The 21635-nt window shown below is 42.1% G+C and overlaps 1 protein-coding gene across 1 annotated transcript in view; it reads right to left on the reverse strand.

Moving 5' to 3' along the window:
* LOC147027672 (transcription factor 12-like) overlaps positions 1–21635 on the reverse strand; it is a 415122-nt gene that overhangs the window by 72680 nt on the left and 320807 nt on the right. Inside the window, exon 9 of the mRNA XM_085877215.1 lies at positions 21299–21348. Coding sequence (XP_085733341.1) covers positions 21299–21348 — 50 coding nt within the window. The remainder of the gene's footprint in view (positions 1–21298; positions 21349–21635) is intronic.

Consider the following 21635-nt stretch of genomic DNA (forward strand, 5'->3'; position numbering starts at 1 on the left):
CTAAAAAGCCATGCAAAAATAAATGACAACAATAAGCTGAAAAGTCAGCTTTCCCATCACTTACTTCGGATGCAATTTATCAGGATTTGCCGAAATGTTTTCACGACATTCCACACGGGAGACTGTTAACTGGAAGTAGATAAGAAATCACTCGAGACGTGAAGGGCTAAGAGAAAGGGGCATTGAAATTGACTGAGCAACTGAAGCAAAAACTCGCAACAAGCAGCAGTTTCTAAAGTTAGTACAACAAATTCGTGCAACACTGGCGATGAACAAGTGCATTCGGTTGTGCCTGATATCGGATAAAACAAGTTCACGGGCGCTAAATGTTGGCAAAAGACCTTTTTTTGGAAGTTCGATTTCAAAATATTGATTGTTGGAGCAAGAGATCAAATGTAAATCAGGGTTTCAATGGTAAAGTAAAAAAAAAAAAAACAACAACCAGTGAATAAATAAAGAACGAAAAATCTGATATGCACCGTTGGAGACGAGCAGATGGACATTTAGCGAACAAAAGGAATCATTGCTATTCCCCCCTTTATTGGAGCCCACTCGGATAAGGTGTGTTTACATTTCACCAAGAATGTTCCATTGCACGGCGGCGATGGCTCAACACGACGCGTAGACGGAGGTTTTACATTTTCGTTTGCCATCCCATGTTGGTGACTACTTCTCAGTTAGCAGTGCTTTTTGCTTGCGAAAGGGGTGGCAGCCAAGCACAAGGTTGACGACATCATCATTCAGGAGGATGAGAGATTCTAAACACTCCATAAATATGGATTTCTTCACTCATCAAGACTGTTGAAACCGATTGGGGTGGTATTTATGAGAAGCAGAAAATAACGTGTGATCAAAACAAGAACAACAACTCACCCGTGGCACAATATAAAAATCGCTTGCCATTTGTGTGCATGAAGAGGAAACCAACTCAAATGACTCAATTGCAGAAGAGTTTTATAAAAGTGAGATCAAACAGAATTACCGTCACCACCGAAGGTGAAGGGGGTTATTGTTTTCACCCCTTTCTGTCTCGTTCAAAGTGTTTTGTTTGACTTCTGCACACTCCTGAACCACTGGAAGGATTGAGTTGAAAACTAGAGGTTGCACTCGGGGTGTGCACTGGTTTTAGGTTGGAGAAAACAAAAAACAAAAAGCATTTAATAGTCCCAGAGGTACAGGGTGTGGGTTGGTTGGATGCTGATTCTCTATCCAAGCGAACCCGTCCTTACGGATGGAATAATTCCCCAGAATTACAGATGGGTTAATTCCCCCAGAATTAGCATTGTCGTATGACGTGTTATACCCAACCCCACTGGGAGTGGTGTTTTGCCATACGTATATACATCGAGAGAATTGGGGTCCTCCCACACCCCAAACCCGTGGGACTATGAATTTTATTTTTTTTATCCACACGAAAACTCCCTGACCACACCAAAAAGTACAACCAGCAGTTTTCAATGAATTCTGTAATATGGTTGAGGAAGGCATTCAAGTCAAACAAACAAACAAACAAACAAAACAAACAAACACAAAAACAAACTAGAAGACACTCGGTGGAGTGCACACCTCCGCCACGTAATGCCTGATCCACGAGAACATCATCTGATCCACTGATCCCAGTACATTTATGAAATATCATGCTATACAGAACAATATCGTTTTTGGCCCTGTCTCTAAATGGTGAAGAATCACAATGAAAATTCAATAATTCTCGTATCCAGATCCGGAGCCGGACCTTCACCAAAATTGAAGCAATTCTTCCTTGTCACACACCTAACGTGTCCTATCCACCAAGTTTCATCCGAATCAGTCAAAATTTTTTTGAGATATCATGCTATATATCGTTTTTGGTCCCATCTCTCAATGGTGAAGAATCACTTAAAAAATTCTAGTAGTTGGATCCGGATCCGGATCTTCTACAAAATCTAATCAGTTCATCTTTATCACACACACACCCAACCTGTCCACAAAATTTTATCCGGATCCGTCCACAACTTTTTGAGATATCCTGTACACAAACAAACAGACAGACAGAAAGGGGGTGAAAACATAACCCCCTTCACCTTCGGTGGCGGAGGTAATAAGACCCCACTCCAAGGGGTAAAATCCAACAAAATCGTCACATCTTTCATGTGTTCCCCAATGTTGAATGCATCTACAAAGTTTCATGAAAAAAAATCATGTTTCAAGATGTGCCCGTAATCGCATTTTTGGTATTTGATCTTTTGACTCTGCACCCAGGGCGCAAGGAGGTGGGGCAAAAAACGATGCTACTCTCGCACCTTCTTGCCATGTGGTGATAATAACTCGCAAGTTTGGTGAATTTCTGCACAACCTTTGAGGAGGAGATAGTGTGAAGGACTGACAGACGGCCGGACGGATGGAGCCATTACAATATCCCCCCGGTTTTTATTTTATTTTAAAGCGAGAGTTCATAGAACACCGAACCCAGTGCAGTTTTGAGAAAAAGGACATGGGAAGGGTCTTTTCAACTCAAGCTTTGTGCTTCCTAACATGATCAATACTTCTGACAAGCCGTCATTTTGTCTGAATGTCGATATCCCCCAACGCTGAGAGTGTGAGTGGAAAATTTGATTGGTCGAGATGGTGTAAAATGGCGTAATATTTTGTCCAAGTACTGCCCAACTGAAGCTTTTGGAAGTGCCAGCAAAGCGATTTGTGTTCTCGTGTTCAAGTGTATAATTCAATTGAAATAAAATAAAGATTTCAAAGGCTGGAGAAAAAAAAAAAAAACCTTTTTCCGGAAGTTTACCGCCATTGATGCACCGTCTTTAAGGCCCTGTCACACCTTGACGTTTTTGCCAGCGTATGCCGACGTATGAAAAATTTGGCGAATACGCTGGCACACGTCGAATATGTTATGGGTAAGTTTTGTATACGTTAAGAGCACGCTGAAGCACGCTGGCGTACGTCGTAGTACGCTGAGCTCATCGACAAATTTTGGCATGCTCAAAATTTTTCGACGTATGCCAGCGTATGACTCGCACGTCCCGTATATGCTGGCCATAAGTTGTAGGCACGTTATGCGATCGTCGACACACGTCGACACACGTTACTTGTAAGTTACTCATAAGTCAAAATACGTCGAGGTAATGTCAAGCATACCTGAAACTTATTTCTAACCTATGAGTAACGTGCTTTGAACTTACGTGTAACGAATCTCCAACGCATATTGGCGTATGTAGACGTATTTGATTGACGTCTTCCGGACGACCACAGAACTTACTGAACGTGTTTTTAACTTACAGCTACCGTGTAATGGCGTATTGGCAGCGTTTAGAGGAATTGGTATATAAAAATGGGGTTCACACAGGAGGAACCCGTCAGTGTTCCAGACTCCATGGTTTTTTTTTGGGTTTTTCTTCGGCATGACGGTGAAGTTGACACTTCGATGTCTAATGCGGTAATGATTTGAATTGCCGAGCGGCAGCCTTTTAATAGGCTACGCCACGCGATCGTCGGCGATACTCTGCCGCGCTATGCATAAGCTAGACTATCGTTGGGCATAGGTTGTGAACGCCGACAACACGCTAAGCATTCGTTGGTATAAGTTATCTATACGTTATCGAAACGTTCTGTGTATGTTACTAATGTTATGCATACGTCCAACTCGTTAATATTTGCCCAAAACTGGAAAAAAAAACATCAACAGTTCAGTGTACGCCAGCGTTTTAGATCAATTTTGCTACGTTGCCATATGCTGGTTAAATTGTCAAGGTGTGACAGGGCCTTTAACAAGGAAATTAGTTATTCGTGCTTCTTCTTTGTGTCCTTTATGCGGTCGCTAAAAACAGCTCGCTTTCCTCTTTGGAATGATTAGCCCATACCCCGCGCAGTGGGAGAAGGAGTTTTGTAATCAGTATTGTATGTGTGTGCGTCTCTTTGCGGGCCATAACTTGCTTTACCATTTGAGCTTTTGTCATCAAATTTTAAACAAAGCTTTATTATGAAAACTAGCAGAGTACGGGTGATCTTGTTCCAAGCATGCAACACGTTCTCCTGATGCATACCTTTATTTGGGCAGTGTATCGACAACTGACAGCTCTGTATACCCCCAAAAAATATTTACCCGGGATACGTGCATGAAGATAAAACATACCTACTGCTGATGAGTCAAAACACCTCACTGCACTGGAAAACGTGGAGACAGGAATACTGTCCTGCAAATGATGGAGACTTGTAATACCCTTCCCCCCCTAGAGGTGGTGCTATATGATACACATTTGCAGAGAAAATTTGTGGCCTTCCCCTCATCCCCCTCCCCACCCCCAGACCACCGGCAAAGATAAAAACATCCTGATCCATCGATTGGGGGCATGCTGATCCTCTGTAGCAAGTCTGGATGAAATTGGCCCAGAACTGTAGGAGTAGCGTGATAAACAAACAAACCTACAAACACCGGTCCATTAATTATCGTAAGGATATGGAGAAGACAAATTAATAATTTGGTTAAAAGGTCAAAGGTCAAGGTCAACATAAAATTGTCAATTTTCATCCACTTGACCTGAAATTTAAAGAATTTGCATGTTGGGGCACTGAATTGGTTCACCAATCAAAACCGAGAATCTGATTGTTTTTAAGATCAAAAGGTCAAAGGTCACATAAAATTGTCAATTTTGATCTGGACTTGAAACTTGAACAGGGTTTGCACATTGGGTCACTGAAGCCTATTTCTTTTGTGGTCAAAAGGTCAAGGTCACCTAAAATCATCAATCGTTTTTTGTTTGTATTTGTGCAGGATATGTCAAAAAGTTATGGACGGATTCGGATGAAATTTGGCAGGCAGGTTGGTTGTGAAAGGATGACGAATTGATTAGATTTTGGTGAAGATCCAGATCTCGATCCGGATCTGTATCTGATAATTTTTCAAGTGATTCTTCACTTCACTTCTTCACCATTGAGAAATTGGGCCAAAAACGGATATATAGCATGATATCTCAAAAAGTTATGGATGGATTCCGCAAAAACTCTGCGGACAGGTTGGGTGTGTGACAAGAACGAATTCAATTTTGGTAAATATTCTAATCTGAATACGGATCCGATAAGTTTTTTTAGTTGTTCTTCACCATTGAGTGATGGGGATGAAAACGATACATAACACGACATCTCAAAAAGTTATGGACGGATTCGGGCAAAACTTGGTGGATACGTTGGGTCTGTGACAAGGAAATATTGATTCGATTTTGGTGAAGATCCGAATACAGATTCGGATATGAGAATTTTTTAATTTTTAAAGTGATTCTTCAGCATCGAGAGATGGGGCCAAAAATGATATATCACATGATATTTAAAAAAATTATCGGGCCCAATATGTTCTATTGGATCAAGCATTGCATGGCGGAGGTATGCGCTCCACCGAGTGCGCTTCTCGTTTTTGTTATTTTCACCATGTTTAGCATATGGAAGAAGAAGTCTGAATATAAAGAGGACGTGGACAGGCTTTGCATTTTCAGATGCTTTGTAGTTTTCAATTTTGTTTGCCAGACAGGCAGACATACGAAACCAATTACCTTACTTCTCTGTACACATGCGTGATTGGGATGAGATTCCGTACAATTTGCCAAATTCAGAGCTAAAGTACTGATAAACTGCAGGTTCGTGTTCCAATTCATGTTCAAATTTAAGTCGTTCCTCGATCATAGACCGACATCTGTATACAAGACAGTGAGAGAGTGAATTAATTGCTTAACCCCGCTTTGCTTTTCGCGCACGGGGTAACAAACACTTCTCGACTTATGGTGTCATGTAAATACGCATGGCATAGGGCCGTTCACGGTGCGAGAGGATAGTACAGCTCGTACTAAAGTAGGCCAATTATGGGAAGTTAACCTTTCCTTAAGGGCAGGTTCTTTGCTAGTTTTGGAAATTCAAAGAGATAGATATTTGGCCATCGTTTATCGATCATTCATTGATGACATCTATTTTGCCAGTGTTGTTACAAGTACAATGCACAGAATAATGTTTATCAAAACCTGATCCTAAATATAATACTGTCGGACCCCACCATTCACGGACATAAAGTGGGTCATATTCGTGGGTCATAAAGTGTGACCTGCTTCGACATTTGCGCTTTGCATAAAAGCAGTTTTATTTTTTTATGTATTTTTAACACTTCAGGACGGGTCTCCTATATTCACCTTGGAAATTGGAAATCACACATCACAGCATTACATAAAAAAAAGGTGCAACAACCTATCCCCTTTACTACAGCCAAATTAGCTTGCTGTACTTATAATCATCAGCAAGTTCGTGGAATCAATCACCGCAGTTGACATTAAATCATTCCTTTTCTCCAACAGCCGAATCTCAGATCATCAATTCGGATTCAGACCTGGTCATTCCACCTTGGACATGCTGCTTCAACGCTCCCAACAATGGTGGAGACCCTCAATTTCAGACATGAGATCAGGGCCATCTCTCTGGACGTACAGTATATCGAGCTTTTGATGCAGGCTCTGGCATCCTGCCTTGCTCTCCAAACTGTCTGCTTATGGAATCCAAGGGCAACTCCACTCTTGGATGACTGACTTCCTCCCTTCTCGTAGTGAACGTGTGGTTCTCAACGGAACCCTTTCTTCTCTTCTCCCTGTCAAGCCTGGAGTACCCCAAGGCGGTGTTCTAGGCCCCTTATCATTCCTAATCTTCATCAATGATCTCATTGACTCTCTGGAAAATCATCTTTATCTCTTTGCTGATGACTCCACTCTCTGCATTGACATCTCTCATCCTTCTGACAGGCAGACAGCAAGCAGTCTCTTCCCTCTACGCAGACCTTGAAAAAAAATAAATCATAAACTGGTCAAACACAATTTTGCTTAGGTATCCATATTGTCTTCCCTTTGCGGTCTCCCTTACCCCTCATCATTACCTGCATCCCTTGTTTGTCCATCCCGTCTACTTCTCCCTCCACCCTGTTGTTGTTTCCCCTTTTCTCCTGCTGTTCCCTTTGTTCTGTTGTGTCCTGATTTGTTCTGTATAATCACTCTTCCATGAGCCTAGACCATGTTTATATATATATATATATATATATATATATATATATATATATATATATATATATATATATATATATATATATATATATATATATATATGTAACAATACCCCGACATTTTGGGATTCGACATTCGTGGCATTTTTCAGGATCGTATCCCCCGTGAATAGCGGGGTCTGATAGTACTACTAATACTTTCACTGAGAGATGACAAAATGTTTGACGAGCCAACAATGTTCTAGTCATGACTGCAAATGTAAAAGAATAAAAAAATTAATGAACAAACAATGTCAACAATCGCATTTTGTTACTTCCAGGTTTAACATCAACTATTACTCTTCTTGATGGACTCAAAACAATTCCTTCACCTTACACTTGCTCCACGAGCTTTCAGCAATCACCAAACATAATCTCCGACGCAGTAGACTACATTGCCTTCAGAAAGTATTCACACTTCTTGACTTCTTCACATTTTGTTGTGTTATAGCCTGAACTTAAAATGGATTACATTTAAAAAAAGTTTTGTCACTGATCTACACCAAGTACCCCATAATGTCATATCAGTGAATTTCTATTTTAAATTTTTTTTATTTTAATTTTTTTAGAAATTTTTACACATCATTTAAAAATGGAAAGCTGAAACATCTTGAGTCAATAAGTATTCACCCCTTTGGCAAAGATCGGAGAAGACTGGAGAAGAGCAGCAGGGGGTTTAGAAGGGTATGGGGACGATGGATGGGATGTTTGCGCTGAGACAGATAGTGGAGAAGAGGCTGGAGGTGCAAGGCGAAATGGCATTGGGACTTATGGACTTGGAGAAGGCCTACAATACTGTCCCGAGAGAGATGGTGATGGCGACATCGAGATGGATGGGAGTGCTGGAAGCAGAAGTCAGGTTGGTGGAAGGATCGTCCAAAGGAAAGCAGGGAAGAGTTTTTGTTGGTCCTGGGATGTCTGAGGAGCAGCATGAACATCGTTTTGAGGCAGGGAAGCTCTCTCAGCCCACTAATGTTTATCATGGTGATGTAGCTGGTAAGTAGGAAGATAAGCTTGAGGGGAAGTATGGGGAGGACGTTGTATGTGGACGATCTGGCTGTTGTGGGGGAGAGTGGGTAGGAGATGTGGGAGATGCAGGAGGTACTGGGGGAGTGGAAGGAGGCGTTTGGAAAGCATGGGCTGAAGATGAGTATGGAGAAGGCTGAGGTGATGTGGGTCGGAGATCAGGCACGGAAATAGGTTTGAAACTCTACCATGTAGTCCAAGGAACTGTCTGCAGAACTCCGGGATATAATTGTGAGGAGGCATCGACCTAGGGAAGGGTATAAAACAATTTCTAGAGTGATGAAAGTCCCCTCGAGCACAGTGAGCTTCATCATTAGGAAATGGAAAGAATATGGAATGACCAGACTCTTCCTGGAGCTGTCTGTGTGACCAAACTGAGCAACCAGGCAAGAAAGACCATGGTTAGGGAGGTGACCAAGAACCCAATGACCACTCTGACAGAACCTTGGCTAAGATGGGAGAACCTGCCAGAAGGGAAACAGTCTCTGCAGCACTTCAAAACTACATGCTTTTTGGGGAGAGTGGCCAGACGGAAGCCATTTCTGAGAAAAAGGCACATGACAGCACGCCTGGAGTTTGCAAAAAGGCACGTGAAAGACTCGGAGAGGATGTGTAAAAAGATTCTGTGGTCTGATGAGATGAAAATTGAACTCTTTGGCCTGAATGCAAAGCACTACATCTGGCAGAAACAGAGCACAGCTCATCACCCATCAAACACCATCCCTACCATGAAACATGGTATTGGCAGTATCATGTGATAGGGATGCTATTCAGCAGCAGGGATTGGGAGGCTTGTAAGGATAGAGGGAACAATGAATTGACCCAAATGCAGGCAAATCCTTGAGGAGAACCTACTTCAGAGTGCAAAAGAACTTCAATTGTGGTGAACATTTATATTCCAACAGGATAATGACTCCCAAGCATACAGCCAAAGCAACACTGGAATGGCTTCAGAACAAGAACATGAAAGTCCTTGAGTGGCCCAGCCAAAGCCCAGACTTGAATCCCATTGAGAATCTGTGGAAAGACTTGAAGATTGCTGTTCACAGACACTCTCTATCCAACTTACCAGAGCTTGAACAAATCTGCAAGGAAGAATGGGAGAAAATCCCCAAATACAGATGTGCAAAGCTGATACAGACATACACAAGAAGACTCGAAGGTGTAATCGCTGCCAAAGGAGCTTCCACAATGTATTGACTCATGGTTGAATACTTGAATAAATTTGATATTTCAGCTTTTCACTTTTAATTAATTTGTAAAAATTTCGAAAAACATGTTTTCACTTTGTCATTACGGGGTATCTTGCGTAGATCGGTGACAAAAGAAATAAATAATTAAGATGTAATCCATTTTAAATTCAGGCTGGAACACAACAAAATGTGAAAAAGTCAAGCGGTGTGAATACTTTCTGAAGGCATTGTATAAGAACCCATGAAAAAGCAGATTATAAGAAAAAGTCATCATTAATGAGATCAATGAATTTAAATATCATCAAGTAATACACTCTGCGGATGATGGATCCTTCGTATTATACTTTATCAGGTTTGAAGTTTAACTTCCCAAATGCACCCTAATTAATGCAGCTGGCCCAGTTACCTTTGTCAACAAAACAACAAAAACTCCTCGTCTTCAGTTTACAGCTTCATCGCCTCAAGTCTGAAACATTGGTGCATGTGATTTGTTCGTGGGTATCTGAAGTGTGATAAAGTTGGCTTCTGTGTTATGAACACAATCGGCAATTTATTTTTCTGTTATCTAAAATGACCTGATAAAATGGAAAGAATATATTGTACACGCATGAAATGTTGAGCATGGCGTACAGTCAGAAACAAACAAACAAACAAACAAACAAGCAAAGAATAGGCAAAAACAGTCCATCAAATGATGCATATCTCATTCCATTGTTTGTCTGTATCCTGGAAAAGTGGAAATCAAATTCAAAACGCCGTCAATTTAATGACAAAGTCTTTGTGTTCTTCTTGTTCTTTCACGAACACAATTATTCCCACCTTCTCATGGGGTTGGCCCTGGTCGAGTTTGGCCCAAATCTCACACAAACGGGCTGACCCGGCCTGATGTTCCACTGAATAGGTGAGGGCAGGGATTTGGAATTTGTTTATCTTGTCGGCAATAGCTCGCCTATTCTTTAAGGACACCGTGGGATCTTTAACATCCACCAACTAATGCTGGCAGAAGAAACGCCCCATCCGACGTCCATCCGAGGGACGGTGCACAGAATGATGTCTTACCCTGCCGACGAAACACCAGGGTGACAATTTACAGCTGGGTCGAGATTCGAGCCCAGGCTAGACAGTTCAGAGTCGGGTATGCTAAAGTCTTGATGTTCGAGTAGAAAATCGGAAAATGCAGGTGTTTGATAGCAAAATGAAACCAGCAAACGGGGGACAGCAGTTGACTTCGAGTTTTTGCAACTGTTCTGGTAATGTTCTGGAAAATTAAAACAATGAAGAAAACATAAAATAAAAACAAATTGGCACCGTGGGTTCGTGGGTAACAGCAAATACGCAAGCGACTCGGTTTGTTCCCAAAGTGGTATTTACCAAAATGGTGGGCAAGGCTACCATCAAATCTGACAATACACCGATTTATTATTTTGGGCAAAAGAACTATTACACATGGGAATCCCGCATTTTGATGTACTTCGTACACGCCTTCAATGATGTATGCTCCCATGATGCAACTCTTTTTACTCACCTCATCTTTCCGCTAGCTCCTCCCAACATTCTTTGCTTCTTCCCACAAATCCTTACTCCTCCCTTTTCTTGCCCGCTTCCCCCATTACCGTCCTTTTCTCATACTTGCTTTTTCATTATCCCACCATCCAGACCCCGACGTGCAAGATGGCTCCTACCCATGACACGTCAAACGGTATCCGCAAACTACGACTTTCAAAATTCAATCTCTTAACAACCACCGAAACGTATCACCGATATATCAAGAATTCAGGAATATGTAAAATAAACGAACAAACAACCTTCATCAATATGAATTACCAAGTGTGGTCAGCTGGTCTTGAGAGTGTTGGAGAAAAACACAAGATTATAGTAAGGATGGCCCAGAGGTGTGTACGCTCGTCCCTAAGCTGTTTGGCCCAGTTAAAATCTCAACCCAGTTATAAACTGTCATCCTGATGTATCGGATGCATGCGAAGCATCACTGTGTGCGCCATCCATCAGATTGACGATAAATAACTTGGTTGTCCTATGTACAAGCATTAGTTGGTGGATGTTAAAGATCCCACAATGTCCTTTGTGAAGAGTAGGTGAGTTATTGCTGGCACCCTGCCCTGACTAACTGTGAGGAAGACATTGGCAAACCCTGTAAAGAGCATGGCATTTAGTCACATTCATGTATGATACATGTCATACCAAGGAGAACACAATCTGATGAAATACAAGAACACTGCGAAATGCAAGTAACTTTTCCAGAGAGAGAGAGAGACAGAGACAGAGACAGAGACAGAGACAGAGACAGAGAGACAGAGAGACAGAGAGACAGAGAGACAGAGAGACAGAGAGACAGAGAGACAGAGAGACAGAGAGACAGAGAGACAGAGAGACAGACAGAGACACAGAGAGAGAGAGAGAGAGAGAGAGAGAGAGAGAGAGAGACACAGAGAGAGAGACACAGAGAGAGAGAGAGAGACAGAGAGAGAGACAGAGACAGAGACAGAGACAGAGACAGAGACAGAGACAGAGACAGAGAGAGACAGACAGAGAGAGAGAGAGAGAGAGAGAGAGAGAGAGAGAGAGTCAGAGACAGAGACAGAGACAGAGACAGAGACAGAGACAGAGACAGAGACAGAGACAGAGACAGAGAGAGAGAGAGAGAGAGAGAGAGAGAGAGAGAGAGAGAGAGAGAGAGCGAGAGAGAGAGAGCGAGAGAGAGAGAGAGAGAGAGAGAGAGAGCGAGCAGAGTTTACAACAGAAATGAACCACATCCAGAACACAAAACAACAACAAAAACAAAACAAGTATCATGGATCGAAAAACAAAAATGAAATCGATTCATGAAACCAAGCGCACGAAGGATGGAAAAAGAAATGATTAAATAAATAAATAAATCAATAAAAGCCTTGAGAAACTCATTTTCATAAAATCAGTTCAAACCGGCAAGATGTGCAATCGAGTTACAGAGTTTGTGAATATACTGCAAGGCACCTTTCCTCCACCACAGAGCACAATCAAGCTGCAAAGTTTAAAACTCGACAACCAATCAACCCACCACGATCCCATCCCCAAACAGATGAGGACGATTAACGTGTGATCGAAAAGAGGGAATGAGGAAGGAAAGAAAAAATCCCAATATCAACAACACCGCAGCATTAGAAGGGACGACGAACAATGAGGCAACGACTAATAATTCCAGGGTATGCTCAGGAGGAGTCAACATCAGTGCACAACGATAAGTAAAGAGGGTAATGGGGGAAAACTCACAGGTTTGCTGTTGTAGTAGTACATTAGAGGGCTCGCCCCCATACCAGGGATGGGGTAAGCGCAGTACATTGCAGTGTCTCTGGAGCCGTGTGGAGACAAGTCAGGACAGCTGCTCCTCTCTGAGTTGTGTTCCCTCCCCCCCGGAGGCACAGCCAGTGCCATTCACAATCCCCCGACACTCTACACGCCCCTTGGCAACACTCCTCCTTCCATACCTCCTCTGTACGCTCATTTCATTCTGACTGCCTTTCCCTTATCCCACCCCCACCCCCTGCACCCCTCTTCATCTTTGCCTCACGACTTCATAAACTACCCAACCCATTTAGTTTCAGCAACACTCCTTCTGCACCCGTGCTGCAACATAGTGATCCACCATTTCCTCTGATCGTTCATCGCTCGACAAGAGAGTAATCTCGACAATTCATTTCAACTCGTATCGTATCCATAAGATCTTCCCTTCGGATCATATATAGTCACTCCATTTACATCACTCCCAATCACCACAATTGGTCCTTCACTGAGTGTCATCAGCAAAAAGAAAACACAAAGTGCATTTTAAGATAGAAAATCCATCTACATGTTACATGTAAAAGATGGCGGTGCGATCGCGTGAATTGAAGAACGGATGAATTTTACAAAACGAGAAGTAAGTAGAAACGAGGAGCTTGAGAGAAGAAGAGAGCCAGGAGTTGATGAAATAAGAAGACATAAAATATTACATTTGCATAACCCTTAATCCACTTTACGGTAAACCGTCTCATTTTACTGTTCAAAGCCGCATCGTCACGACCATTAGGTCTCCAGTCTCTGTCTCTCTCTCATCCTCCCCCAATTCTTGCTCCTCCCTCCCCATCCCCCAAACTTGGGCTTCATCTGGCTCAGCTCTCCACTATTAGGCCAAGCCCTGAGCCTCAGTCTACCCAGAAACATGATACCTTAAATCACAGGTTACCATGACTCGTGGAGAGCAGGACACCGGGAGTTTTCTTGTAACTGCCACAATGGGATTAGAAAATTAAGTCGACAATCGACCAGCGCATCACAGGCCAAGCACTTAGAATATCCAAGAGCTGCCAAACAAACGATTCAGTTTTCCGATCCACTAAAGCAGCACATTGCAAGTATGAGCAGTCTAATTGTACATTTTCTCAACCTTGCACCGCTGCATATGATATCAAAGCAGAAACATACCACAGGAAAGAACAAATCTCTACAAAGCATTACGAAGGGCCACCACTAAAAAAGGGGCTGTATGGGGGTAACGGTCACGCGGATATTCTCAAGTTCACATCAAGAACAGGCCTGGACAGTGCTGCCTGTGCCTTGATGGTTTTAGGAGCAGAACAAAATGTTTTAATAAACCTGCAAGAAAAATAAAAACCCCGAGCACTTAAACCCAAAAGACACCACCAGTGCAATGGTGATGAAAACAAAACAACAACAAAAAAAACAACCTTTCACTAAGGAAGGAAGAAAAGAAACAATGGGTCGAAATAAAAGCAGAAACAGAAATAAGAAAACAAGTAACAACAGAAGTGAAAAAGGAATAAAAGTAGAAATTTAAAAGAACACCTTACCCCCTCTCTCTTGAGAAACAAGGACATGGGCAGGGTCTACGAGCAGCAAAGTTGGTTGGTCACGATGACGTAAAACGCTGAAATATTTGTAAAGTGCTAAAAGGCAATTTGTATTCTACAGTGTTCAAGTACAGTATATAATTAAATTGAAATAAACCAAAGATTTTAAAGGTGATAGAAGAAAAAATTCCGGCAGTTTACCGCCATTGATGCAGTGTCTTATACGCCGCCTTATTTAACATGTTACATTAGCTCTTCTTGCCTGTTGTTTGTATCCTTTATGACATCCTGAAAAACAGTAACTTTCCTATTTGGAATGATTTTCAATTTTGTTTGACTGCCAAACAGGCAGATGGAGTAAAAAAAAAAGACATTACTCCTCTGCACATGGACGATCCTGATGGATTCAGAGCCAAAGGTACTGTTAAACTGCAGGTTCGTTTACCGATTCGTGTTCAAAATATCACATTCAACTGAAATCAAGTTGTTCCTCATTCATAAACTGATGTTTGTAGACAGAAGAACAGACAGACAGAAGTGAACCAATTGCTTAACCCTGCTTTTCGCTTCGTGTGTGTGGGGAAACAACAATAAAAGGGGCAGAAAGAAGCCAGAAGAAAAGCCAAAGCTGGTAAATGTGTCTTCCGGCGCCTGCATATCATTATCATAATGAGTGGATTAATCACAATGAAGTATGAATTCAGACGAAAGAAAACATCAACCCCCCCTTCCTTCCTCCCCCCCCCCCACAAAAACCCATCAATCCATGGAGATATCTCCATAGGGGATTACCATGATCAACCAGCCAAAAGGACTGTGTACAATGGTCTCTTGGATTTCGCAAGTTCATACTGACAACAGCCCTGAACAGTGGTGTTTATTTCTTCAACGGCTTGAACAGCACGACAAAACGGTCAACATGAAACTTTTGAGTCCAGGAAGGAGCAACCCCACCCCGCGCTCTCCCCACAATCCAACTTCAGGCCAAAGGGCACCATGAATGCAGCGGTGTTGAAAACCACCGGCGCATGATCCGTATACCTGCGGCAAAATGCTCAACAGAAATGAGAGACCGATAAACTGCATCAGGAGAGTCAGGTTGAGGGAAGACATGTAAATCACGATAATGTGGCTTTTGTTCTAATTTGATTAAAGAGCTGTTGCCAAGAAAATGGAGGTGTGACGTATAAAGCTAATGACCCGGCCATCTGCCGCCATGCCGAGGCTGCCAAACTCCATTTCATGGCTATTTCTGCAATGCAGGCACGGTGCAGCGAACGCGTACGTGCCGCAGAGGCGCAGCAATTTGTGATGTGAATCATCATGTGAAAAATCGTACATGTCCAACGCTATAGCACGTACCAAACGCATCAGAGAGGGGACAATACTCAAGGTACGAGTTTAACAAATCCGACTGTATTTCACAGTATTGAAAACACACCAGCATAAGAAAAAATAAATAACGGTCATGATAATACTCGTAATTATAAAAAAGAAATAAACAAAAGAGAAAAGTAATTGGAGGTGGAGAAAACCCCCAAAACATTCATTACAAAGTCTTCCTCCCAATGTTAACTTCAACCAGGAAGATGAATGGACCAACAAATGGAGGCAAATATTATTGAGACAACATGTGCATGACTCCAGGGGGCAGCATGTGCCTGGGAAAGTGTAGTTCATAAAGAAAAACAGCCTTTGGTTTCCACCCATGATTACTTACAAACAGATTTTGAAATCGTCCTTCGCAATTCGACCGTAACAAGGCAAGCTTTTATCGTGTGAACAATGGCATTCCCATCAATACCAACACGAAATATCACTTAAACAACTCAAACTAGGGGCAAAGTAGAGCGGTAAATTACGTCTGCAGAAAAGGAAATGGCGGACAACTTCACAAGAAATGACAATTACGACGTCGAGTCATTGTTGAAATATTTCATTTTGTTTTTATATTTGTATTCTGACACGTTCTAAGGCTCGGGGAGGAGCCGTTACGTGCAGATAGACATACACAGTATTGCACAATGCCAGACTTGACTTCAGGCAAAGATAGCGGGTGACCTTGAGAGAAGTGATGTAACTTCCTAGTGCATGGAGACGTCTTATGACGTCGCTTTTCTCACCCCACCCTCCCAACCACCTTTAAACGAGTTGCTAACACATGAAGTTTGTCAGTGCTATATCCTCGAAATGCTGAACGCAAGCAAGGAAGGAGCACGTACCATTATTGAAATCGTTGGAATGAATCGGCTGGGGGTCAAGTTCTATACACCGACCTCCTCGACTCGGAGTAGATGCTCCAACCACATTGCCACTTAAAGGCATTCAACAAAAAATGTATCAAAGTGCAGAAGAAGATGGTGACTTTCCCATAATTTTTGTGGAGATCTCCATGTCTTGCCTTTGGGAGGTTGGGGGTGGGGGTCTCCAATTGGCTGTAAAATGTATATATGATGATAACATGCATTTCAGAGCCAATCAAGAGTCAATGAGGGCAGCTGCCTTCACAGAGATTACAAGGAAATCTACTAAGTTTAATTTTTTTGTATACAATGTCGATGCTCGTATGAGAACTAAAATGTCCTTATAATTAATGTCAAACTACATGGTGTTGTGTACTAATGTCTTTGTCCTGCATGTCATTTTACACACAGCACATGAGTGGGCCTGTTTGTCCATTGGACCAAATTTTCATTGGTCTTCACGGCCTTGTAGCATCTCTGCCCGCTGTATTGCTTGAGCATTAGTTTGCCTTTCACCGAGCCCAGACGAGCTTGGGCCAGGGTGGGGATTACATGTTCGTTATTATTCTTACCAAATGATACCATGACTATTATTGGCGTTAATATTATTAGTATGAATTAATATATGTTTGGTTACAATTTGTTACGTACTTTATAATTAGAATGCCAAGCCATGGAAGGACCGACAGAATTAAGCTGCTTCATACACCTTAACATGGTGTGCGTTTAAAACATGGGAATTCTTCCGGGTTCTCTCTAGTTAATTAGCCTAATCAACTCGGGAGATCATGATGATCATTTTGGTGTATCACATTCGACATCAGAACACTCCAGTGGAACTCCACAAAAAAAAAAAACATGACACACACACACACAGACACACACGTCATCCATTTCTCGTCCAAGCCCCTCCATGGAGTTTTAGATGACTGAAAAGCTTACAATCAAGAATGATCAAATGTAATTCCCCATTTTTATTAAATTCGACTCGAGTTTCCGTTTAAGTGAAGAAAATGCTCAAAATCGCACTTCAAGTTCAAATCACCATTTCTCAGTTGGAGTCAAAGGAAACAACAAACAAAACATAATTATACAACAATAAACCGGTGCACAAGTCTGACCAATCAATGATGCAACGTCGTTTGCTTGACCTCCATGTTAACAAAGGAGCATCTATATATTACATTCATTAAAAAAAGTAGTTTGGGGGGGGGAGGGGGAGGGGGATTTTGAAATTAACTTCATTCTGAGCAAACATAAGCAAATTGACAATGAGTAAAGATATGTGGAACACAAGCGCCCCTTACAGGACAAATCACACGAAAAAGGTCCGAGCAAGTGTTGTTGCTTCCAAGGATGTACTAACAAGTACTTTAAGTGGTCGTTATACATTAAAAGACGTGGACAAAGAGACGACGTATTTCTGCATAACACACATGAAGATGCCTGGCTCACTGATGTTGATCTTCAACGTCGGGAACGCGGTGTGATCATATTGGACGTCGAAATGCACTACCGATAGAAAAACACGACTGCACAACGTCACTTCCAATTCCTGTACAAACAGGAGTCTCATTGTAATGCACAATACATTTTATGGATGGGTCATTGTATCTAGAATGCATTATACAGGGGGACGCCACCGCCTTCCACCCGCAGACACGGTCAACCAATAAAGGCGCCCCCTAGAGTTCAGAGAGTGCAAGAGTGACATACCTCCAAAAAAAGTACACATAATACGGTTTGACCTGCAGTTCCCATTTGGCCACAACAGCAATCAACAAAACTGGTCATAAAACAGTCTTAATTTATTAAGCGCAATGGATTTTGACGATATTGCAAAATACAAACAAAAATAAACATCGCAATATTCCTTATACCGACCGAGTAAAAATTTGTTCATCAAAATAGAGATCATCTACAAAACAGTGATTTTTGTGAAATCAGAAAATGAAATTCGTTATAACCAGTGTTCCCTATAATGGGACTTGCCTGTACAGTACAAATCTGAACACCCCATCTGTGCCAAAAGTTTTTCGAAACCTTCTTCGTGAACACAAAGGGAACAAGAACGGCACTCGGGAGAGAACATACCTACACCAGCCTGAACAGTTTACCTTTTGTATCCCACTGATAGGCCGGATCTGGATCCGGACCTGAACCAACGGACCTGAACGGACCTGAATCGGCTTGTTCTCGTCACCTACCCAACTTATCCACCAAGTTTTGTAATAACCCGTCCACATCTTTTTGAAATATCATGCTATATATCATTTTTGGCCCTCCCTCTCAATGGTGAAGAATCACTTTTTTTGTCTCCAGTCAAGGCTCATGCAAGAACAATCACACTGAACAGATCAGGACGTAATAGACAAAATCGGAACGCAAAACATGCATGCATGGAGAAGGAAACTCCAAGGAGGAAAAAAACAACTGATAAATTCGGAGGATTTTGGGTTAAGGAGGGTAGAAAGGATCATGGTTTTGGATTGGGAATGATTTGAGATGGTGGTGAACAGATGTCTTGAAAATCTGGAGGGAAGAATGGGATTGAAGAGGATGTGGGGGTCGATTCCACAAGCCGGAAAAAAGAGCAACAAAATGAGTAGAGGTGAGCAGTGATCATAAATTTAGGTAGTTTCACCACAAGTGGGTTGATGGGGTGACACTTGGGGGTGAAAAGCATGGAAAGAGCAGAGGGTGTAAGACCAGAAAGGAGGCGGTAGAAGACAGAGATACCACCGACTTGTCTGCGCTGGCAAAGTGATAAGCCCATAGACGGCTTCAGCACGGGAGATTCCAATGATCATGAACTTCATTTAGAAAATTCTAGTTTCCGGAACCTGATCCTGATCAGGATCTTCACCAAAATCGAATCAATGTGTCCCTTTTACATCCAACCTCTCTATCGTTTCGTCCGAATCCTTCCACAAACTTTATGAGATGTCGTGCTCACAGACGAAGACAGACAAACAGACAGACAGGGGTGAAAACATAATTTCCATCCACCTTCGGTGGTGGAGGAAACAACACAAAGAGAACACAGTTTTCCTCTCAATTCACTATGACATGCATCTCAACATGGGAGTTCTTATCTGGGGCATTTTTCCAGCAGGTCGACAGTGCTGACAAAACCTGGCCTTCTCACTCTCAGAAAGGAAATACAATCCATTACCAAAAGTTTTGGGACAGTAATGGAGTATTCAGTTACTCACTCATAACTGTTTATTCTGTTTCTAATAGTGTGTCCCTAACACAGCAATACACACTTTGTAGTAATATCAGGCACAACTATGACACCTTTCCTGTAACAGAGGAAGTGCAATGTCTTCGGTGAATTGCGGAATGGTGCCTCTGACCATCATACAGCGATCCAAAGCCATTCCAGAGCGATTTGATCTGGTTTAAGTTGGCGTTCTGGGTGACCACAAGATTCTCAACGTCGTTCTCGAACTATTTTCGAGTAGCCAGAGATGTATGGTTAGGTGTGATGCCATACCGGTAGATGCGAGAGCTATCACACGTGTATTGCATTAAAGCTGACGATGCAGAATTGCCCAAAATTTCACTGTAAGACTCCATTAGAAAGCAAATGCAGGTTGGCAGCATGTATTTGAACTGTGGGTGTCCCGATACTTTTGGAATGAGAGTGTACATGAACCAGGTCAGAAGTCTCAGTTCTAAAAATGCCTTAAAGTGTACATTATCTGTTTGAACCCAAGAGCTATCCCATTCAAACAGTTATAATGTAAGTTTGCATCGATCCTGTTTCACTTCACCAAAACCTCAAAGCATCATAACCTCTCTCATTTCACAGTTCTATATTTCCATAATCCGACAGAGATTTAGTAAATAATGATGCCAGACACTGCAGCCTGAAGCAGAAGCATCATTTTGGGAAAACGTGATCTTCCTGATGAGGCGAAGCAAAACCAGGTTTGCAGAGGGAAGGGAGTGTCATTTGAACTTTTCAAACGCGTCATTCAGTCAAGTTTGAGGAAATTCAGAACAAGGATTTTCTCTCAACTGGTGAGGGCTCTTTACAACCGACAGAATAGGGGCTGAGAGGATAGCCTGGAGGTACGCACTCTCAGCTCTAAGCTGTCTAGTCTAGGTTTGAATCCCAACCCAACGATAAACTGTCACCCCGGTGTTTCACAGGCAGAGTGATTTATCAATGTGTGTTTAATGTCCCTCCGAGGGGCAGAATAGGCATCACATCTGCCAATATTCTTTGGTGGATGTTAAAGATCCCACGGTGTCTTTCGTGAAGAATCGGCACGCTATCGCCGGAACGATGAACAAATTCCAAATTCCTGCCCTAACCAGTAGAGGGCATTGCATCAGCGGCACAGCCGCACCCTCAGCCAATGATGCTACTTCGCAGCCTTGTGCTACATACGGACAAAGAAAAGGAACCACCAACAACAAAAAAAATTAATGAAAAGGACATCAGACCAAGCACCACCTATTTCTATCAACAACAAATTATCACTCTACAAGAAAGAAAGGTTATATACGACTGTCCATTATCAATAACTGTAGAGTGATGAACTACTGCTCGGTCAACCGGCTTTGAACTGGAAAAAATAAAACATTATCATTTTTTTAGCAAATATAAAATAAGCAACTTCAAAACGGCATTTCAACTGTACCTTACAGATAAAAATTAACGACCACGGCACCTTACCTGACAAAACAGTTGCATTGAAACAGACAGATTTAAAAAAAATGAAATCTTACGACTTGCCAGAGGGGATGCTAAATCATAAAGTAGGAAACACCAGAAGTGACATCATTATCAAGCTTCCTCTGCTTTCTCCACAACTATTTTAGAATCTTCGGGTACAATCGTCGAAGGGTTAAACGAGTCATTATGGAATGCTCCACAAATCAAAATAAGACAGGACCTTGTGTCGACAATATCACACTGATACTCACAGATGAGGGCAGGCCTGGAGGAACTTTTCGCACTTTCTTGCTTTGCACTTCTGAAACGAGAGGGGGATAAGGGACGTGGCACCAAACTCGTCATCAAAAGTGCTACAAAAGGGGAAGAAGCAAAAATTATGAGAAACGAGCAACACTTACATCAAAGTTGAAACAGAATTTTATCATTTCTTGAGAACAACACAAACTGAGGCCATCCCATTTGACAATGGATTTAATTAAAGTATCCAATTCAACATGTCACTAACTGGTGCTGACTATATGCAGTTTGTAGTAGGCCCGTCAAATGCACCGGGCATACGGCCAAGACCTACGAGTGTAGGTTTGC

The sequence above is a fragment of the Eptatretus burgeri genome, chromosome 4, assembly GCF_056783735.1.
Source record: "Eptatretus burgeri isolate ZD-2024b chromosome 4, Ebu_testis_v1, whole genome shotgun sequence".
Lineage (NCBI taxonomy): Eukaryota > Metazoa > Chordata > Myxini > Myxiniformes > Myxinidae > Eptatretus > Eptatretus burgeri.